Here is a 27,038-nt window from a genome sequence, read left to right as displayed (position 1 = left end):
CATAGAAATAGAGAAACTGCTGTCAAATGTTTGCCCCATGCTGAGAATTCCATACTGGTTCTAATATAGATTGTCATTTTTTTTTTAGTCCACCCAAGTTGAGCCCTGAAGGAGGAGGAGTGGTGCTGCCCCTGAAACATATTGGCTGCTTTTATAAGACTTTTTTTTTTTGTACCAACCATTAAAGTTATCTTGGATTCTTCCATCCAGTTTTGGTCTGGTGCTCCTTTGTGAAACATGGCACTCTCTAACATGGAACCATAGAAATACATCGACTGCTATGGAAGTAGACAGATTTACAAGATAGAGACTGACAGATTACACCATACATTACAATGAGAATAACTTTACTGGACAACAGAAGACAAAAATGTATAATGAATAATCAAATACATCAACCATAGTTTATCCCAGGGATAAAGAAATAGATTCCATTTGATTTTCACTAACCCTTAAAGTATACGGTGCCTAGGGCTGTAAGACCAACATCTCTTCATGGCTTGCTCTGCCCAGGAGGTATGGTGTTGGTGCAAGGGGTTCTCTTCTAAATCCATAATCTTTTCAGTTAGGACTGAGTTTATTGGGAGAGAAGGCTGCTGTTCATCATCATACATCATAACACTATATTCATTGTAACCTAGACTGAGTTCACATTCTATTTCAGAAGAGATCTGCTTATCCCAGATACGCTGGATATAGCATTTCCTCTGCTATGTCCAGTAATAGAGAAGTCACTCATTTTTCATCTGCTGGCTGTTGAAGGCATTAAAGCTGTCCAGAAAATGTTCATTGAACTGGCTTCTGAGGTCTTCAGGAACACAATCGGAACATTTGTAATTTTCTTTCACCCATCTGCCTCCTTCACTGTCTTCAATACAAATGGTGGCAACACCTTAAGAAAATGACACCAAATACAGGATGAGGGACAATTATCAAGCACGGTGCATCAAAATTAGATTTACATCCATTGCAAATCAGACTGCCTATGGTTTAACAAAGTATATGCAAAACAGAGAGACTAACAAAACCCAGGGTTAGGGACTGATGTGAACGAACAATATATATGTAAAGAGCTCCGTAAATTGACAAGTACCTGAAATAAATAAACCAAGGGAGATCTTTATCACTTCTGCTGCATATACAAAGCAGTGCAAAGGAAGAGATGCTCAGTAGGAGATATACGGTAGGCTTGATGCCATTACATAACATTGACACTCTCCATGTTTAAAATTACTGTAGGTAGGCTTTAAAAAAAGGGCTGATTAAGGAACACTGCAGCACATCACACATCTACTGATGATAAAAACAAACTAAATAATTTCCTTGCGCTAGTAAAAACAGAAAATAAAGACTGCTGCATCCACTACACAATATAGACACTAGATGTAAAATAACTACTTGGAAAAAAAAAAAAAAAGGGGGTGCACTGTCTCTTAAAAATTCCAAAGTGCAATTGTGCATACAATATCAAACCATTTTATTATAGAGAAAATAGATAATGTGAGCAATAACATCACAATATAACATCATATATGCAATAACATCACAAATAAGGTTGTGCCAAAACACCATACTCAACATCAGTGGCATCCTAAGGCAGGTGTGGGGGGTGCGAGCCGCACCGGGTGACACCTACCGCACAGGGTGACACCGGGCCCGCTCCACGAAAAGGTCAGTTGTAAAGCAAGCCGACGACCCTGCGGATTTGGGAGCATAATGGATTGGACTCCCTCCCATTATGCTCAATCTGCAGATCCGATCCATTCTGCAGGGATCGTCGGAGGGGGTGTCACCAAGTGTTATCGCACCTAGGGATGCCCCTGCTTAACATTTTTAAAAAAAAATTATATAAAGTAAATAAAAAATAAAACTAGAAGAGTATATATATCCATACAGATGGACACATGTGTATGGACAATAAGCTAGATGCCGAAATATGTAAAAAAAAAAAAAAAAAAAAAAAAAAAAAAAAACGCAAACTTAAAAAAGGTGTATGTGATATAACCCAGTACTCCACTCTCAAAATATGCGTACAGATGGACAAAAGTTAAATGAACAAGCATATATATATATTGCAAACAAAGTTGAAGATGAATAAAGCAACCAAAATGTGCAAAATGTCTCTACAGATGAATAAATATCCTGGTGAACAGTCCAAAATCAAGATGTAAAATCCCAAAAGAAAAAGGGTAAGATGGAGAGAGCATTCAGTGCTTCAGGAATACAGGGTGCCAGGCAATCACACCACCCACATCTAAAGTGAACTCCTTACCAGAGACACTGATACCACATAGAGATCATTAAGCACCTTGCTGTCCCAAAGCACAAAATAGCCAGACACACCACTCCAAATGGAGTGCTCAACAGGATATTTTTTTTCATCTGTATGAACATTTTGATTGCTTTATCCATCTTCAACTTTGTTTGCAATATATATGCTTGTTCAGTTAACTTTTGTCCATATGTACATTTGTCCATCTGTACACATATACACTTTTATAATATTTTTTTTCCATTTTGAGAGTGGTGTACTGGGTTATATCACATACACCTTTTTAAGTTTGCATGTTTGAAATATTTAGGCATCTAGCTTATTATTGTCCATACACACATTTGTCCATCTGTATGCATACTCTATTTTAAATTATTTATTTATTTTTTGAAAGTTGAGTATGGTGCTTTGGCACAACATTATTTGTGATGTTACCTTTATATTTTTAGGTTATTGCATATATTGAGCTAACATTATCTATTTTCTCTATAATAGGATTTGATATTTTTAAGAGACCGTGTACCCCCTTTTTTTTCCCCCCAAAGTACCTACTGATAATAACTTGTACAAACGTAAAGTGCTACCCCTGTAGGAGCCACTAGAAAGATACTCAGGGTTCTTTTCTCAGTAGGTGCCCCACAGCCAGACACACAGTCACTTCTTTGGCTCAAGGAACAGTCCAGGGGTATTCTTTTTAGTGTTTTTATTTTTGGGTAACTTGGATAGGGATGTGGAACTGAGTGGAATGTGCAAATGGGAGGTCTATAGAACTATGAGCCAAGTCCTTGCACAAGTAAAAGAGTGGACTAAGTGTGGCCATACATTATACAGTTTACTTTTACATTTACCAAATCCACATTAAAATGAGGTCAAACCTAAAAACATTTTCAGTTTGTATGCAATCAGTCAGGCCTTTGTAAATCTAAAGAAAATTGAGCAAGAAAATGTATAATGTATGGCCAGCTTAAATGTTGTAACACTAGCTTGAGGAGATTAATCTTCTGCTCTGGACTATCCAAGCAAAGTACTTTCACTAAGAATTAAATAGACTGAGCTCATACCACTGGATACTTTGTCCCCTTTAAATACCCAGCTGACTAACACCAGAGGGGTGGAAACGGCACACAGTCTAGAAGATCTCTTAACTGTGTATATTTACAAATGTCTTCAGACAATTGGCTTCCTCCTTCCAATGCTTTCCAGACACCTTTTCCCTGTGATACGAAATTAGCTCCACAATCTGTACCCCCCCCCCCAGTTGGAATTGTGATGATCAGCAAACACATGGCAGATGATCTCTTCCTCAGGGACAGTACAATTTTCTAGGTTTCAAACCATTTCTACACTTTCCCAGCAGCCATATGTGCCCTCTTTTTCCCCCACAGGGATTGGCTGAGACAGTATATATATATTTGTGCTACTCATTTGCCTTACTCCACACCATATCCATGTTCCAGAACCATCCAGAGAGTTCTGGATTGCTGGAGGAGCAATCAAACCTGCAACCTGTGAAAAAGAACAGACTTAATCACAAGTAGCTACACTGATTACAGTAAGCCAATACTAAATTTTACCGAAGAATGCACTCCACTGGATACACTGAGCCAGAACTAACGTTACCTAATCCTAGCACATATCTAGGAGGATGCTACATATGGTTTACTATTCCTCTATTTCAATATAACTGTACCAGTCAGGCTTTAATTGTTTTAAAGACATTCAGACCCATCTCCTAGAAAACAAAAATCTTCCCTTGCACTGGGACTGCCCCCTCACTGGAAGGGTTAAATGCTCATTTACTTCCAGGGTACTAGAAACAGCCCTTTTACTTACCTGATCATCCACCCCCCCAGCAGTCAGAGTTCACCTATTCTCCCCTACACTCAGGAAGTGGACTGCCCCTCAACGTACTCAAGTTCAGTGTAGCACTATGGACCCTGCATTGTACTCAAGTATGTCAGAGGACCTAGCACTGCTAGAGTGGAGGAGAAAAAAAAAAAATGTAGGGACTGGTCTAGCAGCACGGAAGGAGCCTGTGGGAGTGGTGGATTGGATAAGTAAAAGTGCTTTTTCCAGTCCCATAGTCCTAAACAAGCATATAAACTTTGCCATGGATACAATTATATTTCAGCCTTTGATGATCAGGGAAAAGGAGTGATGGCAATGACAAATATATATCTGCAGAAGCAGGGACGGACTGACCATTTGGAAACTTGGGCACTGCCCGAGGGCCCGGGGTCAGTAGGGGGTCCCATGAGATGCCCCTGGTACCTTTTTCATAGGCTTTTTTGAGTTTGGGCAAAGACACGGGCCCCATGATTCCCTATTGCCCGGGGGCCCCATGAGTTGTCAGTCCACCCCTGTGCAGAAGGAAAAATCCACCAATCTGTAGATTTAATGTGTAGTACCCTCCTAGATAGCTAGGGGAAACTAGAGTTGTTAGTCAAAAAGGGCTGTGTAGCAGCCCAGGTTTAATAGTCAGGGGGTCAAATTTCAGTCCGAGGTTGAGAGGCTCTGCAGACCAGCTTTCTGAGACACTTTGGAGAAAGTTCTAGAAGCAGTGGGCGGAGGTAAGGAATTGATGGTCTGCACCCTCAAGGGATCTTGGTCAATCCCCAACAGGAGGGTTGGCAAGGAGCTAGGACAGCCCTGTTTTAGCATGTTCAGCAGCAGGAGAGTTCGGGTGAAAGATGGAGAGGAAGTGAGAGAGAGCAGGATACTAATAGGGGGCCCAGATGGAGAGAGGCTCACCTACAGGCAGAGGATCTTGGAAGGAGGAAAGCTTGGGACTTGACTGGCCCTCAGAGTGAAGACTATCTATTCAGCAGAAAAGGAGTGGCCCAGCAGAAGGCATGAGAGCAGCCACCGACCCAACTGCAGCATAAGAGAAGGATTGAGTGAGTAGACCTGCGCCCCCTGGGCCAGTAAGGGGAAGGAGCACTCTGGTGGGAAACTGGATTAGCTGCTATCCGGGTCCGTTTCACACTGTAGTGGCAGGCACTAAATCCCCTGCCCAGGGATTCACCTAGTACAGCTGGATGAGGAGAGGATTCATTTAGGGTCTGGAGTGGTACACCAGGGAGATGCTGGCTAGCTCTCCAGAAGAGAATTTTTGCTGTCTGAAGAGTCTTGTATATAGTTACACGGAGGCTTTCCTCAGTTGCCATTCCCTTTTTCGCATCCCGTACAGCCCTTACCCCATCCAAGTTCTAATTCCCCTAATAAAATACAGAAAAAGAAACACTTAAAGAGTGGTTACTGTCTTTTTGGATGCAAGTCTGAATCGGAAAATGTGTGTTGCCTGGCTGTACAGGACTCTGTAGGAGGACCCAAATTTCTAGAGACTCCTAAGGGGGTAGTGCTACAAATACAAAAGAAATATGACATAACATTCATGTGAAAAATGTGTATAAAACAGCATTACAGTGATAACTCATATGTGATTACTGAAAATACTCTATAGTTCCCTGTAAGACCTTTATACTAATGTACAAAAGACCGTGTACAAACCCTGTTTCCATGGCATTACTGGTGCAGCATTGGATTAGTCAAACGTAACACATTGTACTTTGCTATTATCCAGGAAACAATACCTTTTATAAGTCATGTATTTGTGTAAGTAGTAGTTATACATATCATATTTTCTCTTACCTGCAACAATCCCACCTTGTTCTTCCACCAATTTTATAGCAGCCTTCATAGTTCCTCCAGTTTCAATCCATTGGTCTACCAGCAGAATACGTAGACCTAATACAGCCAAATGCAAATACTCATTATGTATTACAGACCGATTCTGAAGTTAAAAAAAGTCATTGTAAATTGAAATCTACTAATAACACATTTTAACATTCTGACTCATTTCCAGAAGAATTTTTTCAGGCTTGTTCACTTTATTTTAATGAATTCATTCCTGTCCCAGAGTACTGTATACTCATAGTATGGGGAAAGTCTAGGTGAAGTACAGAACTGATGACTGGTCAGGGCTAATACTACTACTGCATCATATTTCAGTGCAGAATAGGAAATTATAGGCACATTGTATTTCTGGCAGGATCTACTGGGGTTTTTTTTACTTGCAGTTTAACGAGACAAAACATGACGACATGTGTAAGTGTTGGAAAGGTGTACAGAATAATGTAAATCTATTGATTAAAAATAATATTCATTTTAGACTACTACAACTTACCTGGTTTGACGGCATCTGTCCGAACCTCTGCATTTTTTTCCCTGCCAGAATAGTCCACATATGATTGATTATGTGTCTTCACACAAAGATGGCCTGCTTTCCTGATTGCTAGGAATCCTTTCTTTAAGTGTGATGCAACAGCAGCGCCTTTTTCAGAACCAAGAGCAAGAAATCAAAAGAAACATCATAAACATGTATATATACTAGAGATGCCAATCCATTACATTAGGTTGCCATTGGAACCGGACATATGTAGATGTGTTTCGTTTCTCCTCCTGAAAGTCTTGGATATGCCCTTGAGGAGGGGCAAAACGCGCCGATGTATTTCCAGTTCCGATGGATGCGTAGTGACGCCATGTCTGGTGAGTGGAGCGCACGTTGGTTTGCGGCGCTCCGGAGTGGCTTTCTGCTTTTCTCATTAAGGGGAGATTGTAATTCCGTACTACCTACTGCCAGTCCACTTTTACAAAGAAGGATTTCTCATGGATTTGAGCCATAAGTATGAGCCTTTAAGCGTGAACACAATTTATATCATGTGAGTGCATTAAGGGCAGCATATTTTTTTTTTTTTTTTTAGAATAAAGAGTTTTTATACAGTATTGCACTATTTGTGTTCTTTGTTTTTCATTGCCATCTAAACGTGGGAATTGTTTTTGGAGGATATAAAGTGCAGATGTATCTGGGGAGGATACACCCAGTCTTTAGAGCTTGTTTGACTCTTTAGCCATACCAGCAAAGAGTCCACTCCATCTATTGAGTGGGGATTGGATTGTCAATCACGGATGGCGTGAGCACTTTTGAAGATTTTGTTGAGCACTATTTCTGGGATTGGAGCACATTCTTATATTTTTGGGACTTTGGGCTTTTTACACATTTATATATATTTTTGGCACTGTCAAGTGTTTATATTTACATTTGATTGCTTTTTTTCCCTTTCATGAGCAGCAGCATTTATATATATATATATATATATATATATAATTTTTTTTCTTTGGCACAGGTTTTTTTTATTATTATTTTATTTTTATTTTTTTTTAGCAAAAACGCTTCAAAAACTCCTCAATGTGAAAGTAGCCTTAGCTTGTATGTCCAGCCCTTTTTTTGTTGTTGTAGTTAGAATAGTGAAGGATTAGAACATCTGCTAGGTTTTTACTGCTCTATTAGTAGGTACAGAGGGGAGGATAAGTCACCATTAGCAAACACAGACAAAAATAAAACTTTTTAGTAGAGTAGGGGGAAGGCTAGGACATCTGTCACCTGTTTTTCTGTCTTTGTTCTTGTTTCAGATGTTGATGCACTCCCTGCCAGGGTTACTGCAGACAGATATAGTATATACCTCCATTTAAACCATTTAGAAAAGCTGTCATGTTACATCCACACAGGCCTGCTTGTGACTGCCTGCCTATATGCATCTGCTGGCCTTGAGTAGACTAAAACCTAAAACACTACAATATCTTTAACATGTTCTGTGATACACACCTAATATGAAACCCATGGCATCAATCCCTGCAACAAGATCAATTTGGTCATTCTTAAAGGGCTGCAGCAGATCTTCAATGCAGTCTTGCAGTGCCTGAAGAAAGAAGAAAAATAATTCACATATGGGTTGTCATGTTTTATTATAATATTGCAATCCTTTATCAGTGTGAAGGTCTAAAACAAATACGCCAGGTGTGTGTAATATAGTTTTATCTGTAAATTACAAATTGTTAACTATTGTGCAGCCAGAAAGATTTTTTAGATTTAGAAAGGGTATGGTAAAAGAGACCCAGGAAGGCTCATATATACATTCGGATTTGGAACTGGATAAAAAGGATCCTTAAAAATAAAATTTATATCATTGCATAGCCAGTTATGATGGATCTCCTTAGCAAATTCTCCCTAGCTTTCAGCACGGTCTCACTTTGAATGACAATTGCACGGTCATGCAGCACTGTACACACAAAAAAACAAAAACAAAAACAAAAAAAAAACACACAAATAGAGCTCTTTTGGTGACATTTAATCACCACTGTGTTTTTTATTTTTTGCAAAATAAAAAAGAAAAAAAAGACCAAAAATTTTTTGGGAAAGAAATTTTTCTTCATTATAAAAATTTGCAAATAAATAATCTTTCTTCATAAAATTTAGGTCGAAATGTATTCCGATACATTTCTTTGGTGAAAATAACCCAAAACAGTGTTGGGTGAGTGTTGGGGGCTGGGTGAGGATGCAGGAGGAGTTATCTGGGAGAGAATGCAGGGGAAGAACTCATGCAGGAGTGGGTAAGAGGACAGAGGGGGTGGTGGGTAGAGTCCTTCCTTACATTAGATACCCCCAGAGTCCCCTTTACATCTGGTGTCCCCATCAGAGTGCCTCCGTACATCAGGTGTCCCCATCAGAGTGCCTCCTTACATCAGGTGTGCCCATCAGAGTGCCTCCTTACATCAGGTGTGCCTATCAGAACCCCAACCCCACAGTCCCCACTTAAAATAATCTGCCTCCAGGTGTCCCTCCACACATCATAGCTGTCCTCTTTCCCCCTGTACTGACAGATCATAAACTGAAGGCAGCTTCTCCTTTCCTTCTCCACATTATGTGATAAGTCACAAGGGGAGAGAGGAAGGAGGACAGACTGTATTCACTCCCCTGCAGTGCCAAGGTGAGACTGAGGGGAATTCTCAGTCTCAGCACCAGCTCTCTATTGCCCCCCTGCAGGCTGCCCCTTGCCGCCTAATCCTCTCTCCAGCTATATTAGGGAGCCACAGTCCAGTCTGAATAATGTGTCCGGATTTCAGGTGGACTGAAAACCAGACACATGATTCAAAGCCCAGACTGTCTGGGTGAATCCTTGACAGGTGGCAGCCTTACAATCAGCCGGTTGGGTGAAGTAGCTGTCAATAGCAGCCATTGTATATAAAAGGGACATGTGCTCCAATGGTACATTAAGTAAGAGGTTCTTGAGAAAGGGGGTCCCTACATCCCTGAAACGTTGGTTTTTCGAAGCATAGGGGCCATCCACCCACTGGGCATCCCAAGCTTCGGCATATATGCTCTTTTTTAACTGCAGATGAAAAATATCATCCAGGGGCAGACTGACAACTCATGGGGCCCCCGGGCAATAGGAAATCATGGGGCCCCTGTGTCTTTGCCCAAACTCAAAAAAGCCTATGGGGAAAAAAAAAAAAAAAAAAAGGAAGAAGAAGAAGAAGAGGTACCAGGGGCATCTCATGGAGCCCCCTAATGACCCCGGGCCCTCGGGCAGTGCCCGAGTTTCCAAATGGTCAGTCCGCCCCTGATCTCATCCAACAGTGCTGCCCACACTGACTTATGTATATTCTGAGAGAAAGTTCCTGTTGCTGTCAGAATAAACAGGTCGGTGCTGCAGTTGAATGGCATTCCTGCAAAGAAAACAGCAATGGTTAACAATAAAAACAGTAAAATTGTAACAGTAATGATGACAAACAAGAAAAAAAAAACTATTTTTGGTTTTTAAAACTAACATTTTTAAAATAGATTGTAGGGTCTTTCCAAATGTGCTAGCCAGTTTCCTGACTACCCAACATCTTTTGAGACCCTGTGTAATTATGTACCCTGAACTGTGCCGTGCTGTACCCTATATTAATACTCCACTAGTGTATGGTAGTGACAGAAGCAAAAGTCGTTAAGGTTATAGTCGTGGACACAGAGGGGCTTCTCAACAACACCAGCTTCCATGGCAATTTGGATGGTCGCATCTGCGTGAATGGAAGACAGGATGAAAACATCCCGTTTGTCCTTCCACTTCACTGCGAGCAATTCCTCATTTCTCAAGCAGTCTTTTTTCCCCTAAGATGGGCATTTACAAGCTGTTGGGGGAAGCCCCGGCGATTAGGTCGCACAGTGCCAAGTGTGCCAATTCCAAAATTTTACAAATGTCTGAATAGTGGCACGCTTGAATAAAAATTGCCCACGTATAAGTGGTAGCCCATATGGAAAAAGGATGACACCAAGTCCCAAACTATCTTGCCACTACTTCCCATGTAGTCTGGGCATCTGGGGGGCTCCACATGACTATCTTTTCCCTTGTAAATCCGAAACATATGTATAGCCTCCCACAGGTCTTCTACAGCTTGACCCCATATCTGGCATGCTTGCTGGGGAGAAAATTGTTTGAGTGCAAGGCGGCCAGAAAAATGAATGAGGGACTACTGACACTGCACTTGCTGGGGGAGAGGGGTAAGCATAGGGGCTAACCGCAGGTCTGATCCCGATAACGCTGCCTTTTTAGGGATGCTATTCTAATGTGAACGCTGGTATAGTGCTGATCTGATCAAAAGATATTGATCCATTCAGACACTATACTAGCAATGGAGGTTTATGGTGTATGTGAGCGTGCTCCTGGCAATCAAGGGGTTAAATGTGATTACTGGTGTACTGACAGCCAATCTGACACTATCTGGGAGGGGCGCTGACGCCAACGCTATCTGAAGTCACTGGTGACACTAACACAGTGATCAGTTTATTAATCAGAGAGAAGATTTCATCACTTCCTGTACCTGTGCAACTGGAAATTCAGGTACAGGAAGATCCCTGATAGGACACGGATCGATCATCACTGGCCTAAATCGGATGATTGATCCCTCGGGGATCAAATTACGGCACCAGTGGGTCGGTGTGCGCCCCCCTGGCCCACAAAAGTGTGAATTACATATATATATATATATATATTTTACAGTTGTGTTAAAAATAATAGCAGTGTGTTGAAAAAAAGTGAATAAAGCTCAAAATCCTTCTAATAGCTTTTATTTCCATACACACAAATGCATTGGGAACACTACACATTCTATTCCAAATCAAAACATGAAGAAAAATATATCAAATTTGTGTTGTTCCTGTAAAAAAAATTTAAGAAAAGTGAATATTAGACTGTTCAAAAAAATAGCAGTGTTTGTATTCTTCTTTACAAACTCAAACATTCACTATATAAAACGGAAAAATGTTTGAAGATTTTGCTTTCCTTTGAATCACTTAATGAATATTTAGTTGTATAAGCACTGTTTCTGAGAACTGCTGTACATCTGTGTTGCATGGAGTCAGCCAACTTCTGGCACCTGTGAACAGGTATTCCAGCCCAGGATGATTGGACTACATTCCACAGTTCTTCTCTATTTCTTAGTTTTGCCTCAGAAACTGCATTTTTTATGTCACCCCACATGTTTTCTATTGGATTAAGATCCGGGGATTGGGCTGGCCACTCCATAACATCAATCTTGTTGGTCTGGAACCAAGATGTTGCACGTTTACTGGTGTGTTTGGGGTCATTGTCTTGTTGGAACACCCATTTCAAGGGCATTTCCTCTTCTGCATAAGGCAGTATGACCTCTTCAAGTATTCTGATGTATTCAAACTGATCCATGATCCCTGGTATGCGATAAATAGGCCCAACACCGTAGTATGAGAAACATCCCCATATCATGATGCTTGCGCAACCATGCTTCACTGTATTCACAGTGTACGGTGGCTTGAATTCAGTGTTTGGGGGTCGTCTGACAAACTGACTTCGGCCACTAGACCCAAAAAGAACAATCTTACTTTCATCAGTCCACAAAATGTTGCGCCATTTCTCTTTAGGCCAGTCAATGTGCTCTTTGGCAAATTGAAACCTCTTCAGCACATGTCTTTTTTCAACAGTGGGACTTTGCGGGGGCTTCTTGCAGATAGCTTGGCTTCACATAGGCGTCTTCTAATTGTAACAGTACTCACAGGTAACTTCAGACCTTCTTTGATCTTCCTGGAGCTGATTGTTGGCTGAGTCCTTGCCATTTTGGCTATTCTTCTATCCATTCGAATGGTAGTTTTTTGTTTTCTTCCACGTCTTTCAGGTTTTGGTTGCCATTTTAAAGCATTTGCGATCATTTTAGCTGAGCAGCCTATCATTTTCTGCACTTCTTTATATGTTTTCCCCTCTCCAATCAACTTTTTAATCAAGGTACGCTGTTCTTCTGAACAATGTCTGGAACGACCCATTTTCCTCAAAATTTCAGAGAGAAATGCACTGTAACCAGCATGAACAACATTTGCTGCCTTCCTTCCTTAAATAAGGGCAATAATAGCCACCTGTTTTTCAAAGAATGAATGACCTCACTAATAGAACTCCACACTGCTATTATTTTGAACATGCCCCTTTCAATTAGTGATTCAATTACACAGAATCAGCAGCATGCATGTCATGACTGTTGGGTCTGTTGGATTTCTATTACTCTACTACACCTGCTAGTAAATTATTTGCCATGTAGAAATATCATTACTACCAAAAACAGTGATTGATCAGGTTAGTGATGTCTGACTGCTATTATTTTGAACACAAATAAATAAATAAATATATATATACATACATACATATATATACACACACACACACACACACACATATACACATACATATATATATACACACACATATATATATATATACACACAGTGGGGCAAAAAAGTATTTAGTCAGCCACCAATTGTGCAAGTTCTCCCACTTAAAAAGATGAGAGAGGCCTGTAATTGGCATCATAGGTAGACCTCAACTATGAGAGACAAAATGAGGAAAAAAATCCAGACAATCACATTGGCTGATTTGGAAATAATTTATTTGCAAATTATGGTGGAAAATAAGTATTTGGTCACCTACAAACAAGCAAGATTTCTGGCTCTCACAGACCTGTACCTTCTTTAAGAGGCTCCTCTGCCCTGCACTCATTACCGGTATCAATGGCACCTGTTTGAACTTATCAGTATAAAAAGACACCTGTCCACAACCTCAAACAGTCACAGTCCAAACTCCACTATGGTGAAGACTAAAGAGCTGTTGAAGGACACCAGAAACAAAATTGTAGACCTGCACCAGGCTGGGAAGACTGAATCTGCAATAGGCAAGCAGCTTTGTGTGAACAAATCAACTGTGGGAGCAATAATTAGAAAATGGAAGACATACAAGACCACTGATAATCTCCCTCAATCTGGGGCTCCACGCAAGATCTCACCCCGTGGGGTCAAAATGATCACAAGAACGGTGAGCAAAAATCCCAGGACCGCACGGGGGGACCTAGTGAATGACCTGCAGAGAGCTGGGACCAACGTAACAAAGGCTACCATCAGTAACACACTACGCCGCCAGGGACTCAGATCCTGCAGTGCCAGACGTGTTCCCCTGCTTAAGCCAGTACATGTCCGGCCCGTCTGAAGTTTGCTAGAGAGCATTTGGATGATCCAGAAGAGGATTGGGAGAATGTCATATGGTCAGATGAAACTAAAATAGAACGGTTTGGTAGAAACACAACTCGTCGTGTTTGGAGGAGAGAATGCTGAGTTGCATCCAAAGAACACCATACCTACTGTGAAGCATGGGGGTGGCAACATCATGCTTTGGGGCTGTTTCTCCACAAAGGGACCAGGACGACTGATCCATGTACAAGACAGAATGAATGGGGCCATGTATCGTGAGATTTTGAGTGCAAACCTCCTTCCATCAGCAAGGGCATTGAAGATGAAACGTGGCTGGGTCTTCCAACATGACAATGATCCCAAACATACCACCCGGGCAACGAAGGAGTGGCTTCGTAAGAAGCATTTCAAGGTCCTGGAGTGGTCTAGCCAGTCTCCAGATCTCAACCCCATAGAAAACCTTTGGAGGGAGTTGAAAGTCCGTGTTGCCCAGCGACAGCCCCAAAACATCACTGCTCTAGAGGAGATCTGCATGGAGGAATGGGCCAACATACCAGCAACAGTGTGTGCCAACCTTGTGAAGACTTACAGGAAATGTTTGACCTCTGTCATTGCCAACAAAGAATATATAAAAGTATTGAGATGAACTTTTGATATTGACCAAATACTTATTTTCCACCATAATTTGCAAATACTGTACATTCTTTCCAAATCAGCCAATGTGATTGGATTTTTTTTCTCATTTTGTCTCTCATAGTTGAGGTCTACCTATGATGCCAATTACAGGCCTCTCATCTTTTTAAGTGGGAGAACTTGCACAATTGGTGGCTGGCTAAATACTTTTTTGTCCCACTGTACACATACACACACAGGAATTTGGCACCCGTGCCGCCTTGTGGAAGTATTTCTGCTATAAGGTGGCCGGGAAGCAGTTAATAGAGAACTGGTAAAGTTTTTATATTCGGTGTGTGTGGGTTTACACATACTCCTGGTGTCTGCAGCCACTGGAATTGTGTGTAAATCTGGTAAGCCAACTTCTGCCTGTCAGATGAAAGGAGTCCAGTGGTAACAGATTGCTTTCAAACCCCCCAGTAACAGGCACACTTCCTATATGCACCCCCCCAACATGCTTCCTGGACTCATGCCCTTGCGCATCTGCGGGCCTAGGACTGGTGCCGCCGGGTTGAGGGGAGGGAGCTGAGTGGGCACACATCAGCTTTCCTCCCCTTCTTGCTAACCGGGGGGTACAACATGTAAAAAAGTAACTTCTGGGTCCCCCTGCCAGTTTCCCTGACCAGTAAAGAATGTAATTCAGTGGAGCACATAGGAGATATCCAGGTTCTTTTGGATCCCAAATGTCTCATTAAAAAGGAGAACCTGTCACTAACAAATCATCACATAGGAGACAAAGTCCATGTGATAAAAAAAAATAAAAAAAAAAGTAACTTTTTTTGTAAATTTTTAAAAAATGAAAGTCACACACAAGCACATAAAATCCCCCCCCCCCCCAATTTTTTTTGAGCCCCCACATATACAAAAATGCACACTTCTGGCGTGCCTACGCATTGAATCGTATATTGCAATACCATGTTACATATTGCCATGCAGGCCAGAGTGAGGGTAATTATTATAGCACCATACCTCCTTCGTAACGCTAACCTGATAACTTATATGGGGCTTTTCAAGTGTAGCCTATAGAAAATATAGGGTACTAAAGTTGGTCACCATTTCTAAGGTGCATACAAATGTGTCCATGGTACTTTAAGGTAAGTGTCCTTTATAAAGCAAACCATTTCAGTCAAGCTCCTAGTTACCGGCAGCTGGTCCTACTCTCAGGGAGAGAGTGTGTGTGTGTGTGTGTCTCTGTATGAGGAGGCAACTAGGAGCTTGGCTGAAATGGTTTGCTTTATAAAAAGGACACTTACCTTTAACCAAGGACTTTGTCGGACAATGGGCACAAGCTTTCTGGAGAGCCATTATTAGAAGGGGAGCTTGGAGATTCATCGTATGAAAGACTGCAGTTGGGAACCCACACACAATTTGATTACCTAGCATTATTTGACCACCCAAGCGGGGGTCAACACCTTCTAGTGAGTGAGAAATTCATCTATTACTCATGAGTGTTGGAGAAGAATTCATTGGATTTATGTGACACCCTCCTATGGGACTCTCATTCATAATTTTTGGACTTTATTATAACCTGTATTAGTTAATTATTCACATGGTGTTGGGAGAACACTTCTTATATATATGTGTGTCTACTTTCATGTTAGTATACCTATTTTATTGAGCAAGTGCCTATCTATTTTTGGTTTGTTATACAGAGTGTTTATTCATTTAATAGGGGCAGCTGCCACTACTACCCGATTATGGCAGATTTTATAATTCTGTGTTCATTTTGTTTAATTACATATTCTCATTTGATTTCACAGGTGCCACAATATTGTTTTGTATTTTTCTTAAATTTATACTCTATGGTGTGACCTTTTAGAAAGTATTTAATGGTTCAGGTGTTTTACATAATCTTCAAAATTATTTTTTAAACGTGCAAAAAAGGCGTAGGCCGTAAAAGGGTTGAATTAAATTTTCTTCTTATATTCCTGCTCTGTGAAGGTATTCTGTGTTTAAATGCCTATAACATCACCCCAGGGTCTTCAACAGGAATTTTGCAGTAGCAGTCTGGTTAAAGGGGTTAGCAGGCACAATATGTAGCATTCTGTATACATAGGAAATCCCTGACTCCTACTGTACAAGGGATCTCTCTACCCCCTTTCTGTTCTGGTCCAATCTACAGCATGATCGCTGCCTGTCACCCAGCAAGACAGTTTCACAGTTGATGACAGGGAAATGCTCAGTGCTCTCAGCTGCCTGCACAGTCAGCTTTATAGATCCCTGATCTCAGCCCTCTGCTTGCTTCCCCCTGCAGTGCCCTGTGCCCTCTCTGCTAAGATCAGATGTCATGTTATGTGTCACAGAAGTACAGTATTGGCACCATGCTTGATCCAGCAGAGCGATGACATAAGATTATAGCCAGCACAAGTTTGAACATAAACACGAACATCACCTGAATATTTTATTGGGCATAGCAGTTATTACTGGTTTTATAAACCTTAAAGCAGAAGCAAAAACTTCTCTACATGTCCTTGTTGCTGATTTCCTACCTTCACTGAATAAGTCATTAACCTGGTTCACTCAGTAGTTGCTCTGAAACAGCCTATCAATTTTCAAATCAAACTGTTAATTCTCATTGGTTTCCGGTTTGTAAGACCGGAGACTGCTATGCCTACTATTCCCCCAGCCACTGGTCTTGGCACATCCCTCCTGTAGTTCTTTTCTCCAGGAAGTGATGTAATTCAGCCCCACTTGCAGTGGTGGGTAGACAGACTCTCAGACACGTTCAACATGTACAGGCTTAGTGTACCTGCCGGCATTCAGCAAAATTCCCTGTGGTTGATGGGAACTGTAGTTTCCTTTTACTACAGAGAGAGAGAGAGGAGAGGATATGATGTAATCCCTGCTGTTAGACCTCCTTGGCACAGCAGTTGCTGTTATCTTTTAAAGTTACAGAGATGAGGTCAAGAAAATTAAATTAAATTTTTCTCCTAAATGTTATTAACGGTTTAGTGTAGGGGGTGATTTTATTGCCTATCGTGGAGTTCTTCTTTGAATTATTTGTCGACAATTTACACTACAAAAAGCAGATAAATTAAAGGGTTGGTTCACCTTTTCCAAAAAACTGTCTACGCCGATAAGGGGCATCTGCAAATAAAAAAAATTCTGCAGCTTTGACTAAAAATGAATAATATACTTTGCTATAGGTGTAGGGCATTTACGTAGCCTGACCGAAAAAATCCAAGATGTTGCTAAGAGCTGACTAGATGTTACTATTTACCTTCACCATCAAAAGCGCAAGCTCTCAAATGTTGAGCTCAGAGCTACTGCATCAGGGGAGAGAAAGTGCATGTGAGGGGATTTGAATCAGAGAAAGCGCTCACTCCTGTGTTGGTGAAGGTGAACAGTAACAGCTTGCTGTCCCTTAGCAATGTCCTTAGCAACACCCTGGGAGGTTTAGTCAGACTTCATGAGATATGTAAATGGCCCACCCCTGTAGCAATGGCATTATTCAAATTTGGTCAGTGCTGCACAGTTGAATTTTATCTGTGGACCCCCTTTATCTACATAGGCAGCTTATTGCTATGCCTGGTACACACTTTAAAATAGATCGCTGTACTAACTAAGCAATGTTAGTGCAGCGATCTCTCCAGCTGTGCCACTGTGTTCTGTCACGGGGACTCCTCTCCCACCAGAATACAATAATCAGCGCTCGCAGCCATTGGTTCCCAGCATGTCCCTTCAACAAAAGCCGGTCCCTAGACTGGCTTCTTTCAGAAGGACAACTGTACACATGGTCCGAATGTCAGCAGGTTCCTGCTGAACTGGCTATTTGGACCGTGTGTACCCAGCTTAAGAAGCAGGGTTTAGTTACTACAACTTAAGCTTCAAACTATCAAAAAAAATAAAAAATTGTCCTCTTCCAATGTGAATATACTGAATCCCATAACTAAAAGTGGTTGTAAACCTCAGACAAGAAATATGAACAAAGCATATCCCTCTATAGTGTGTACAATCCAGAGCCCCAAGGGTCATTTCTGTCTGCTGCCTTGTTCAGCTGCTAACAGCATGAGTCACTTCTGACAAACTTTCCTGACATCAAAAGAAAAATGATGACGGGAACATCCTGTGCTTGACAGCCTCAGCTCTGTTCCTGTGTGAAGGGAGGTGTGTCCCTTCCCTTCAATCAGCTCTCTGATGTAACTTCAGCTCCCTGCCCCCTGCTTTTCAGAGCAGAGAGATCAGTACTTTGAACAGATGTAAAGAAGAGAATACCTCAGATAAACAGGTACAACTTGTTTCACCTCTATGTATCATCTGAGGCCAGCCACTTCACTTGGTATATGTAGGGGTTTACAACCACTTTAATGTTCATGACAGGTAAGGAGGTGATCTAAACAAAGGAGCGGGGTATCCGGGGATGTCACTGGGTGACCCCACCCCTTTTTTTACTTTAGCAGGGGCAAATGATAGTTCCTTCTTGGCACTGTAAAAACAAAACAAAAAAAACGCCGGCAAGTACATTTAAAACCAGCAATTATTTGTTACAGGTACTTCTATAGCGCCGTCCATTTACGCAGCGCATATATATATATATATATATATATATATATATATATATATTGTACATTCACATCAGCCCCTCTCAAGAGGCGAACAATCTAAGGTTCCCAACTCACATTCATACATACTAGGGAAAATTTAGACAGGAGCCAATTAACCTACCAGCATGTCTTTGGAGTGTGGGAGGAAACCAGAGTACCCGGAGGAAACCCACACAGGCACAGGGAGAACTTGCAAACTCTAGTCAGGTGATGCCGTGGTTGGGATTCAAACCAACGACTCTAGTACTAAGCGGACGTGCTGCCCATTTAGCCACTGTGCTGTCCACGGCAATCACAGCATAAGTGAGGAAGCCTGTCTGTATACACTGCTCCTATCCCTCTTCTTGCACACACTGCCCCCCACCCCAGAAAGAGTCACTTATATGCTATCAGATAGGGGACTATTGCTCTCCTATGTGATAGCTATAAAAATCATAAGTAAAACAAAAACAAGACACATGAAAAGGAAAAAAAAAAAAAAAAAAAAAAGGGGGGAAGCGTAACTCCCCACACCTACATATGCAGGCATACATTAAAAATGCAATAGTTGGGGTGCCTATGAAAAAAATGCAATTGTACTACACGTTACATATTACCACTCACGCCAGAGTGAGATCAATAATTTCAGTAGCAGAGCTCATGAGGAACACTAAACTGATGTCCTGTAGGGGCTTTTAAAAGCATCACCTATGGAAAATAAAGGGTAATGACATTTTTTTCACTGTTTCGTGGGTGCATGCAATTTTAATGCTTGACATGTTGGGTATCTATTTACTTGGTGCAACTTCATCTTTTATTTTTTACCAAAAAAGGGTAAATTGTGTTTGTGTGCCCTAAAATTAACTTTAGTGTATTTTTTACTGAAATGTCGCATTTTACAAACCGTTGCACTAAGATCATGTGACATAAAAAATTGGAAATACCACAACATTTATTCTCTAGGATGTCTGCTTTCAGAAAATATATTATTTTGGGGGGTTTTACGTAATCTTCAGGCCTAAAAAAAAAGTGGTTAAGTGGGTGTAAAAACGGATGAAAGTCTGGTGGAAAAAAACTTATGTAAACTGATCCGTTTTTTTTCTTTAAAAAAACATGACGGAACTGATGAAACAAATGGTCCGCAAGTGTGAAAGGGGCCTTAGAAAGATATTCCAACTTCCCCCCCCCCCAGACAGGGGAAATCTCCCCAACAGGGACACAGAAAAATAAAAATATGAAGGCTGTAAACCTTCTCTCTGTGCTATCGAAAGGAAAAATTACATTTTTGGGCTAAAACTGGCTTTTAAATAGATTACAGGATCTATTTATGGTGTAGTATCAACGCTGTGGCCTCATTGTGTGTCCCTATAGTAAATGATCCACAAAAGTGATTTTATGACTGCATAGTAAATTCAACATAGCAATTATGGAAGAGTTATCAAACACCTACATGTTGATTACAGTACAATCTTGATGGGTCCAGCCAGGCATAGTTTGGTCCTTTTTCATTGGGAGCCATCAGTGACAGGTACCAGCCAGGGGTTTTCTTTTCTGGACTTTTGAACAGATCCAAGTGGACAGCTGGTGAACTACAACCTACAAGATAATTGAAGTTGCTTAATGATTATAGCTCAAAGAATGTATTTATGTCTACCATAAGTTGTGAAAAAGGTTACTCTTACAGAAGTAACATGTACTGTTACCAAGAATACATATATTGGAGAATGACCCCTGTACAAGTTAAAGAAGATGTAAATCTAATTTCCAGCTGTGAAGAAGTGGAGAGAATCTGCAGAGTAAATTTTCTTGGGGAAAAAAAAAAAAAAAAAAAAAAAAGAAAAAAAAAGGCAACAGGCTTGGAAAATCCATTCAGACATTTTTTTTCCCCCCAAAAGTATTTAACTTTGTTTACCCAGGACATCTCAGCTTGGAAAAAACTAATAGAGAAAACCTCCCTCATTCTGCCGAGCTGGAGCAAGGAACAGTGAGGCAGGGGGTGGGGGCAGGAGGGGCTGCTGCCCCAAGCGTAGTGTTTCATGTTTTTGGTGAATGCCATGGGGCACGTTGCATCCTCTTCATCACAAAATCTTGCAAAATTGCAGAGAGGTGCAGAGAATGTTCAACACCCAGCACTTAAAAGGACACTTCTGTACTTAATAAAGTCAATTGGAGTGATCTCTGTACAAGTACAATCCTAGCTGGGTGGGGGAAAGAGCAGTGTGGGAGCGCGTGATTTGGTAGTACTGCTACTGACATCAATGCTAGGGACTCCTTTTGTGTTCAATAACACCAATTTTTTTTTTTTTTTACTGTACCCACTGTTGCTTGCTGGGAGTTATTGTGGACATTAACAACAGTGCAGCAGGTTATTACTTGTGGCCACTTGCACCAATGCTGGGGGTTATTACTGTGGTCCCTGATGTCAATCCTGGGGGCCATTCTTGCATCTACTAATGCTGATGTGACTCCCACTTTCTCTTTAGTGTGTCTTGTAGTACATTGAAAAAGTACAACAGGGTATTACAGCCCATTAAATGGGCTGCCCACTTCAATGCAGTGCACCTCAAGGCATGAAAACTTGCATATATGTGTTGCATCCGGCACCTTCACCCTGGACTCTGGAAAAGATTACCCTTACATAATTGTGGAGATATTACTTCGATACACTTCAGTCAGTCAATCTTGAGCCAGTTGTCAGCAGTGGTCGGTTCATGTATGGAAGTCCATATAAACCAGTCACAAAGAAGAGAAATTCAAATGAAGCAAATGTTACCCTCAGTGATAATAACTACTTGTCAAACAAAATCAGTAGATCCAAAGATTTAGGTTATACAGAAAATGTCACCCCGTGGCCCCCCCCCCCTTCCCCAGTCTCTAAAATCTATTGGAGTGCCCTCTCTCAAATAGCAGAACTTAATCTAAAAAGGAGGTTACTCTTTTTCTCCTTCCCCCCTCTACTACTTTTGGGTGTTTTAATGATCAAAGCTTAAGTTCACAATCTGCATGTCCATTGAGAATGCACAGCGCTTCTCAACAGCTGGCTTCCCACATCCAAGATGGCGGCACCGGGGAACCAAAGAATCAGCCAAGGTGAGGACAGTGCTGGATCCCTGGACTGGGAAGTGCATGTTTATTAAAAGTCAGCAGCTGCAGTATTTAACCAGTACAGTTTTCATTCGAAAATACAATACAAATACATTACATCACTTCTGAATTTTTATATCTTTAGTAACCTGTTCACTTTCGATATGAGACTAGCATGCAAAAAAAAAACCCCTGATGATCATTCGTCCGATATTCTCAACGTTCATACGGGGCTTAACTCTTCCAGCGGGGAAGTCCCATCACTTTTTAGAAATTTGTTCTCTCTTCCTGTCGCACCTTTGGAAAAAAGGAATGTCTTCCCAACATCACAGGGGCAGCATAAAAACTGATTGTTTAGGAATTACATACACTTTCAGGGTCAATTCACACCCGTATAACTTTATTGAAATGTCGATAGTTACATTTTATTGTGGTTTATTGCAATGTAATGTAGTGGATTGAGATGCGCTGAAAAAGCACTGCATGCTGCACTTTTTTTTTTTTTTTTAATTGTGCATCCCTGCTGCATGATAGTGCAAACTTTTTTTTTTTTCCTTGTTTTTCAAGGAAAGGGTACCCAGCACATTCCCAATGAACCTGGTGTGAGAGAGGCCTAGAACATACTAGTAACAGAGATTAAAGCAGTATTAAACACAAAAACAAAAATGTATTATATTGCTGCTTACCAGTCATTAGATGTGGTGGTTGCATCAGTTTTCTTCCCACTGTTTTCACCTGGTGATATGGCCAGTAACACACCTTCAGTATTAGTGAGACACCACTCTGGTGGAATAAGCCAGGATACAGTAATCAGCAGCACTATCCATGTGGGGGGATGGGAGTGTTAAATGTATTAGCAAATTTGAATACAAATAAATTGAAGCCAAACTCCAGCTCACACTTTATAATCAGTTACAGCAAACTTTTTTTTCATCTTGGAATAAAGGTTTTACATGAATAATTAAAAGCTGATCATTTTAAAATCACCCCTGCCAGCGGTAAATGGATTGTCTCATCCATGTAGGCTGATACATTCTGCTGGAGAGCTTGAATCTCTGAAAAACAGCAGACTTACTGACTGGATCAGCAGATGAAAATAGAAGGAAATCAATGCAGCCATCACAGAATTGGTAAGTTGCAATATAATAAATGTTAGCTTTTGGGTTTAATACATAATAAATGTTAGCTTTTGGGTTTAATACTGCTTTAAAGTCTTGAACAAAATATATTAAAAAAAATAAAAACTAGCATAAAAAAAATAAATAAAAATGCTAAAATTCCTATTAAGTAGGGTTGCCAATTAAATTTCGTAATTCACAGATGACGGCATTGAATGTCATTTGTGAAAAAAGTGATCTCTTATGGAACCTTATATTATGATAGTAGGAGTGGGTTTTCTCCTAACTGCTGTCAGAATTCTCTTGCTCTATGTTCTATATATACAGTGGGGATCGAACGTTTGGGCACCCCAGCTAAAAATTTGTATCAACGTGCATAAAGAAGCCAAGGAAAGATGGAAAAATCTCCAAAAAGGCATCAAATTACAGATTAGACATTCTTAGAATATGTCAACAAAAGTTAGATTTTATTTCCATCATTTACACTTTCAAAATAACCGAAAACGAAAAAATGGCGTCTGCAAACGTTTGGGCACCCTGCACTGCCCCCTTTGCCAAGCTGAGACCTGCCAGTGTCATGGATTGTTGTCAATCATCGTCTGGGAAGACCAGGTGATGTCAATCTCAAAGGTTTTAAATGCCCAGACTCATCTGACCTTGCCCCAACAATCAGCACCATGAGTTCTTCTAAGCAGTTGTCTAGAAAACTGAAACTGAAAATAGTTGACGCTCACAAAGCTGGAGAAGGCTATAAGAAGATAGCAAAGCGTTTTCAGATGTCAATATCCTCTGTTCGGAATGTAATTAAGAAATGGCAGTCATCAGGAACAGTAGAAGTTAAAGCAAGATCTGGAAGACCAAGAAAAATATCAGACAGAACAGCTCGCAGGATTGTGAGAAAAACATTTCAAAACCCACGTTTGACTGCATGATCCCTCCAGAAAGATCTGGCAGACACTGGAGTTGTGCTACACTATTCCACTATAAAGAGATACTTGTACAAATATGGTCTTCATGGAAGAGTCATCAGAAGAAGACCTCTTCTACGTCCTCACCACAAAAATCATCGTTTGAACTTTGCAAATGAACATATAGACAAGCCTGATGCATTTTGGAAACAAGTTCTGTGGACCGATGAGGTTAAAATTGAACTTTTTGGCTGGAATGAGCAAAGGTATGTTTGGAGAAGAAGGGGCACAGAATTTAATGAAAAGAACCTCTATTCAACTGTTAAGCATGGGGTTGGATCAATCATGCTTTGGGGTTGTGTTGCAGCCAGTGGCACAGGGAACATCTCACGAGTAGAAGGAAAAATGGATTCAATAAAATTTCAGCAAATTTTGGATGGTAACTTGATGCCATCTGTGAAAAAGCTGAAGTTAAAGAGAGGATGGCTTCTACAAATGGATAATAATCCTAAACACACCTCAAAATCCACAGGGGATTACATTAAGAGGCGTAAACTGAAGGTTTTGCCATGGCCTTCACAATCTCCTGACCTCAACATAATTGAAAATCTATGGATAGACCTTAAAAGAGCAGTGCGTGACAGACAGTCCAGAAATCTCAAAGAACTGGAAGACTTTTGTAAGGAAGAATGGGCAAAGATACCTCAAACAAGAATTGAAAGACTCTTGGCTGGCTACAAAAAGCCTTTACAAGCTGTGATACTTGCCAAAGGGGGCAGTACAAGATATTAACTCTGCAGGGTGCCCAAACTTTTGCAGACGCCATTTTTTTGTTTTCGGTTATTTTGAAAGTGTAAATGATGGAAATAAAATCTAACTTTTGTTGACATAAGAATGTCTAATCTGTAATTTGATGCCTTTTGGAGATTTTTCCATCTTTCCTTGGCTTCTTTATGCACATTAATACAAATTTTTAGCTGGGGTGCCCAAACTTTCGATCCCCACTGTATATTATATAGAGAACACACATAAGAGCATTGCCCTCTTACTTTGGGCCAGTCATCAGTTTACTGTACATAGCTAATAGTGCATAACAGAACATTAAAGGCTGGCCATGGACAAATGTACAACTAAAAGTGTCAAAAATCTGTGCATACTCAAACACACCAGGATACATTCCACTTAATGACTCAGCAGATATCACTCATAGATGAACATATATATGATGAAGTCCCCTAGCAGAGCCCCCAGCAGCCAGATCCTCAACCAGGTTTTGCTTTGGCCTTTTAATCGAAGGCAAGGGAAACCTGTTTTATAGCTGTATTAGTACAGGCTTTATGTAGTTACTACACTGTCAATAGAAGAACAGATCATTCTCCAGCTTACCTGGCATTTTAACCTCCGAAAGGTTTCGCTTAAACCAGCGTACGCGTTATCCTCCTTGTAACTTCTCAGTTCCTCTGTCTGGAGCTAAATCCAGCCACTTCTATAAGGGGAAGCACAAACACTGGAGAGCATGTTCCTGGAGCGGGCCCCATATATGCCTGCCAAGTGACCTTTGGCCCTAGCAAACACATGACTGAATGAATGCATGCCAGAGAAGCAAAACAGCAGGCCATTGTAGACTGAGCTTTCCTTTGAGTGTTCCCTAACAGTTGGAGAAAACAGAGAAAGAGTGTCTGAGTCTTGCTGAGCCAATTACAAAAAACTTAAAAACAAGATGAGCTCCAAATCATGACCTGGCTCTGCTGGCGAATGGTGTATGATTCTTGTGCGTGCTAGGATTCTGCAGATGTATAGTTCAGACTTATGCATATCTGCCCAATAGGATCTCATACAAATGTACACTCACGGCCACTTTATTAGGTACACCTGTTCAATTGCTTGGTAACAAATTTCTAATCAGCCAATCATATGGCAGCTCAATGCATTTGGGCATCTAGATGTGGGGAAGATAACTTGCTGAAGTTCAAACCGAGCATCAGAATGGGGAAGAAAGGGGAGTTAAGGGACTTTGAATGTGGCATGGTTGTTGGTGGTAGACGGGCTGGTCTGAGCATTTCAAGAACTGCGGATCTACTGGGATTTTCATGCACAACCATCTCTAGGGTTTACAAAGAATAGTCTGAAAAAGAGAAAATATCCAGTGAGAGGCGGTTTGTGGGCAAAAATGCCTCATTGATGTCAGAGGAGAATGAGCAGACTGGCTCGAGATGATAGAAAGGCAACAGTAACTCAAATAACCACTTGTTACAACCAAGATATGCAGAATACTCTCTCTGAATGCACAACATGTTGAACCTTGAAACAGATGGGCTACAGCAGCAGAACACCACACCGACTCCTGTCAGCTAAGAACTGGAAATGGAGGCTACAATTCACACAGGCTCACCAAAATTGGACAATAGAATACTGGAAAAATGTTGCCTGGTCTGGTGAGTCGATTTCAGCTGCCAGATTCAGATGGTAGGGTCAGAAATTGGCGTAAACATGAAAGCATGGATCCATCCTGCCTTGTATCAACGGTTCAGGCTGGTGGTGGTGTAATGGTGTGGGGGATATTTTCTTGGCACACTTTGGGCCCCTAAGTAACAATTGTTTAAACACCACAACCTACCTGAGTATTGCTGCCGACCATATCCATTCCTTTATGACTACAGTGTACCCATCTTCTGATGGCTACTTCCAGCAGGACAATACACCATGTCACACAGCTCAAATCATCTCAAACTGGTTCCTTGAACATGATATGAGTTCGCTGTACTCCAATTGCCTCCACAGTCACCAGATCTCAATCCAACAGAGCACCTTTGGGATGTGGTGGAACAGGAGATTCACATCATGGATGCAACAACTGTGTGATGTTACGTTAATATAGACCAAAATCTCTCAGAAATGTTTCCAACACCTTGTTGAATCTATGAAGCATTAAGGCAGTTCTGAAGGAAAAAAGGGGGTCCAACCCATTACTAGCAAGGTGTACCTTATAAAGTGGCCGGAGAGTGTATATTGTGATTGGTTTTATTTTACAGATTTGCAATCCAGCTAGTTTCTTTACAAGACCAAAAGGCAAAACAACAACAATTAGCCCCAATGAAT

At 41.0% G+C, this 27,038-nt stretch overlaps 1 protein-coding gene across 3 annotated transcripts; it reads right to left on the bottom strand.

The window, feature by feature from the left end:
• Positions 1–330: 330 nt before the first annotated feature.
• LOC149457933 (uncharacterized) lies at positions 331–25,483 on the bottom strand. Of its 3 annotated transcripts, XM_089682983.1 has the most exons (7): positions 25,326–25,482; positions 22,600–22,696; positions 20,280–20,425; positions 7,938–8,031; positions 6,459–6,605; positions 5,924–6,019; positions 331–892 (listed from the first exon to the last, which is right to left on the bottom strand). In XM_089682983.1, the coding sequence occupies exons 2-7, from the start codon at positions 22,622–22,624 to the stop codon at positions 732–734; spliced, it is 669 nt and encodes a 222-aa protein (XP_089539109.1). In that variant the 5' UTR covers positions 22,625–22,696; positions 25,326–25,482; the 3' UTR covers positions 331–731. The 3 variants fall into 3 exon arrangements, with proteins under 3 accessions (XP_089539109.1, XP_089539111.1, XP_089539110.1); XM_089682985.1 differs by lacking the exon at positions 6,459–6,605 and having other exon boundaries at positions 25,326–25,483; XM_089682984.1 differs by lacking the exon at positions 22,600–22,696 and having other exon boundaries at positions 25,326–25,473.
• Positions 25,484–27,038: the final 1,555 nt, after the last annotated feature.

Source organism: Staurois parvus, unplaced genomic scaffold (assembly GCF_062004578.1).
Source record: "Staurois parvus isolate SC_StPar_1 unplaced genomic scaffold, SC_StPar_1.0 ptg000299l, whole genome shotgun sequence".
In the NCBI taxonomy this organism is placed as follows: domain Eukaryota; kingdom Metazoa; phylum Chordata; class Amphibia; order Anura; family Ranidae; genus Staurois; species Staurois parvus.
This window is presented reverse-complemented; position numbering and strand designations above follow the sequence as displayed.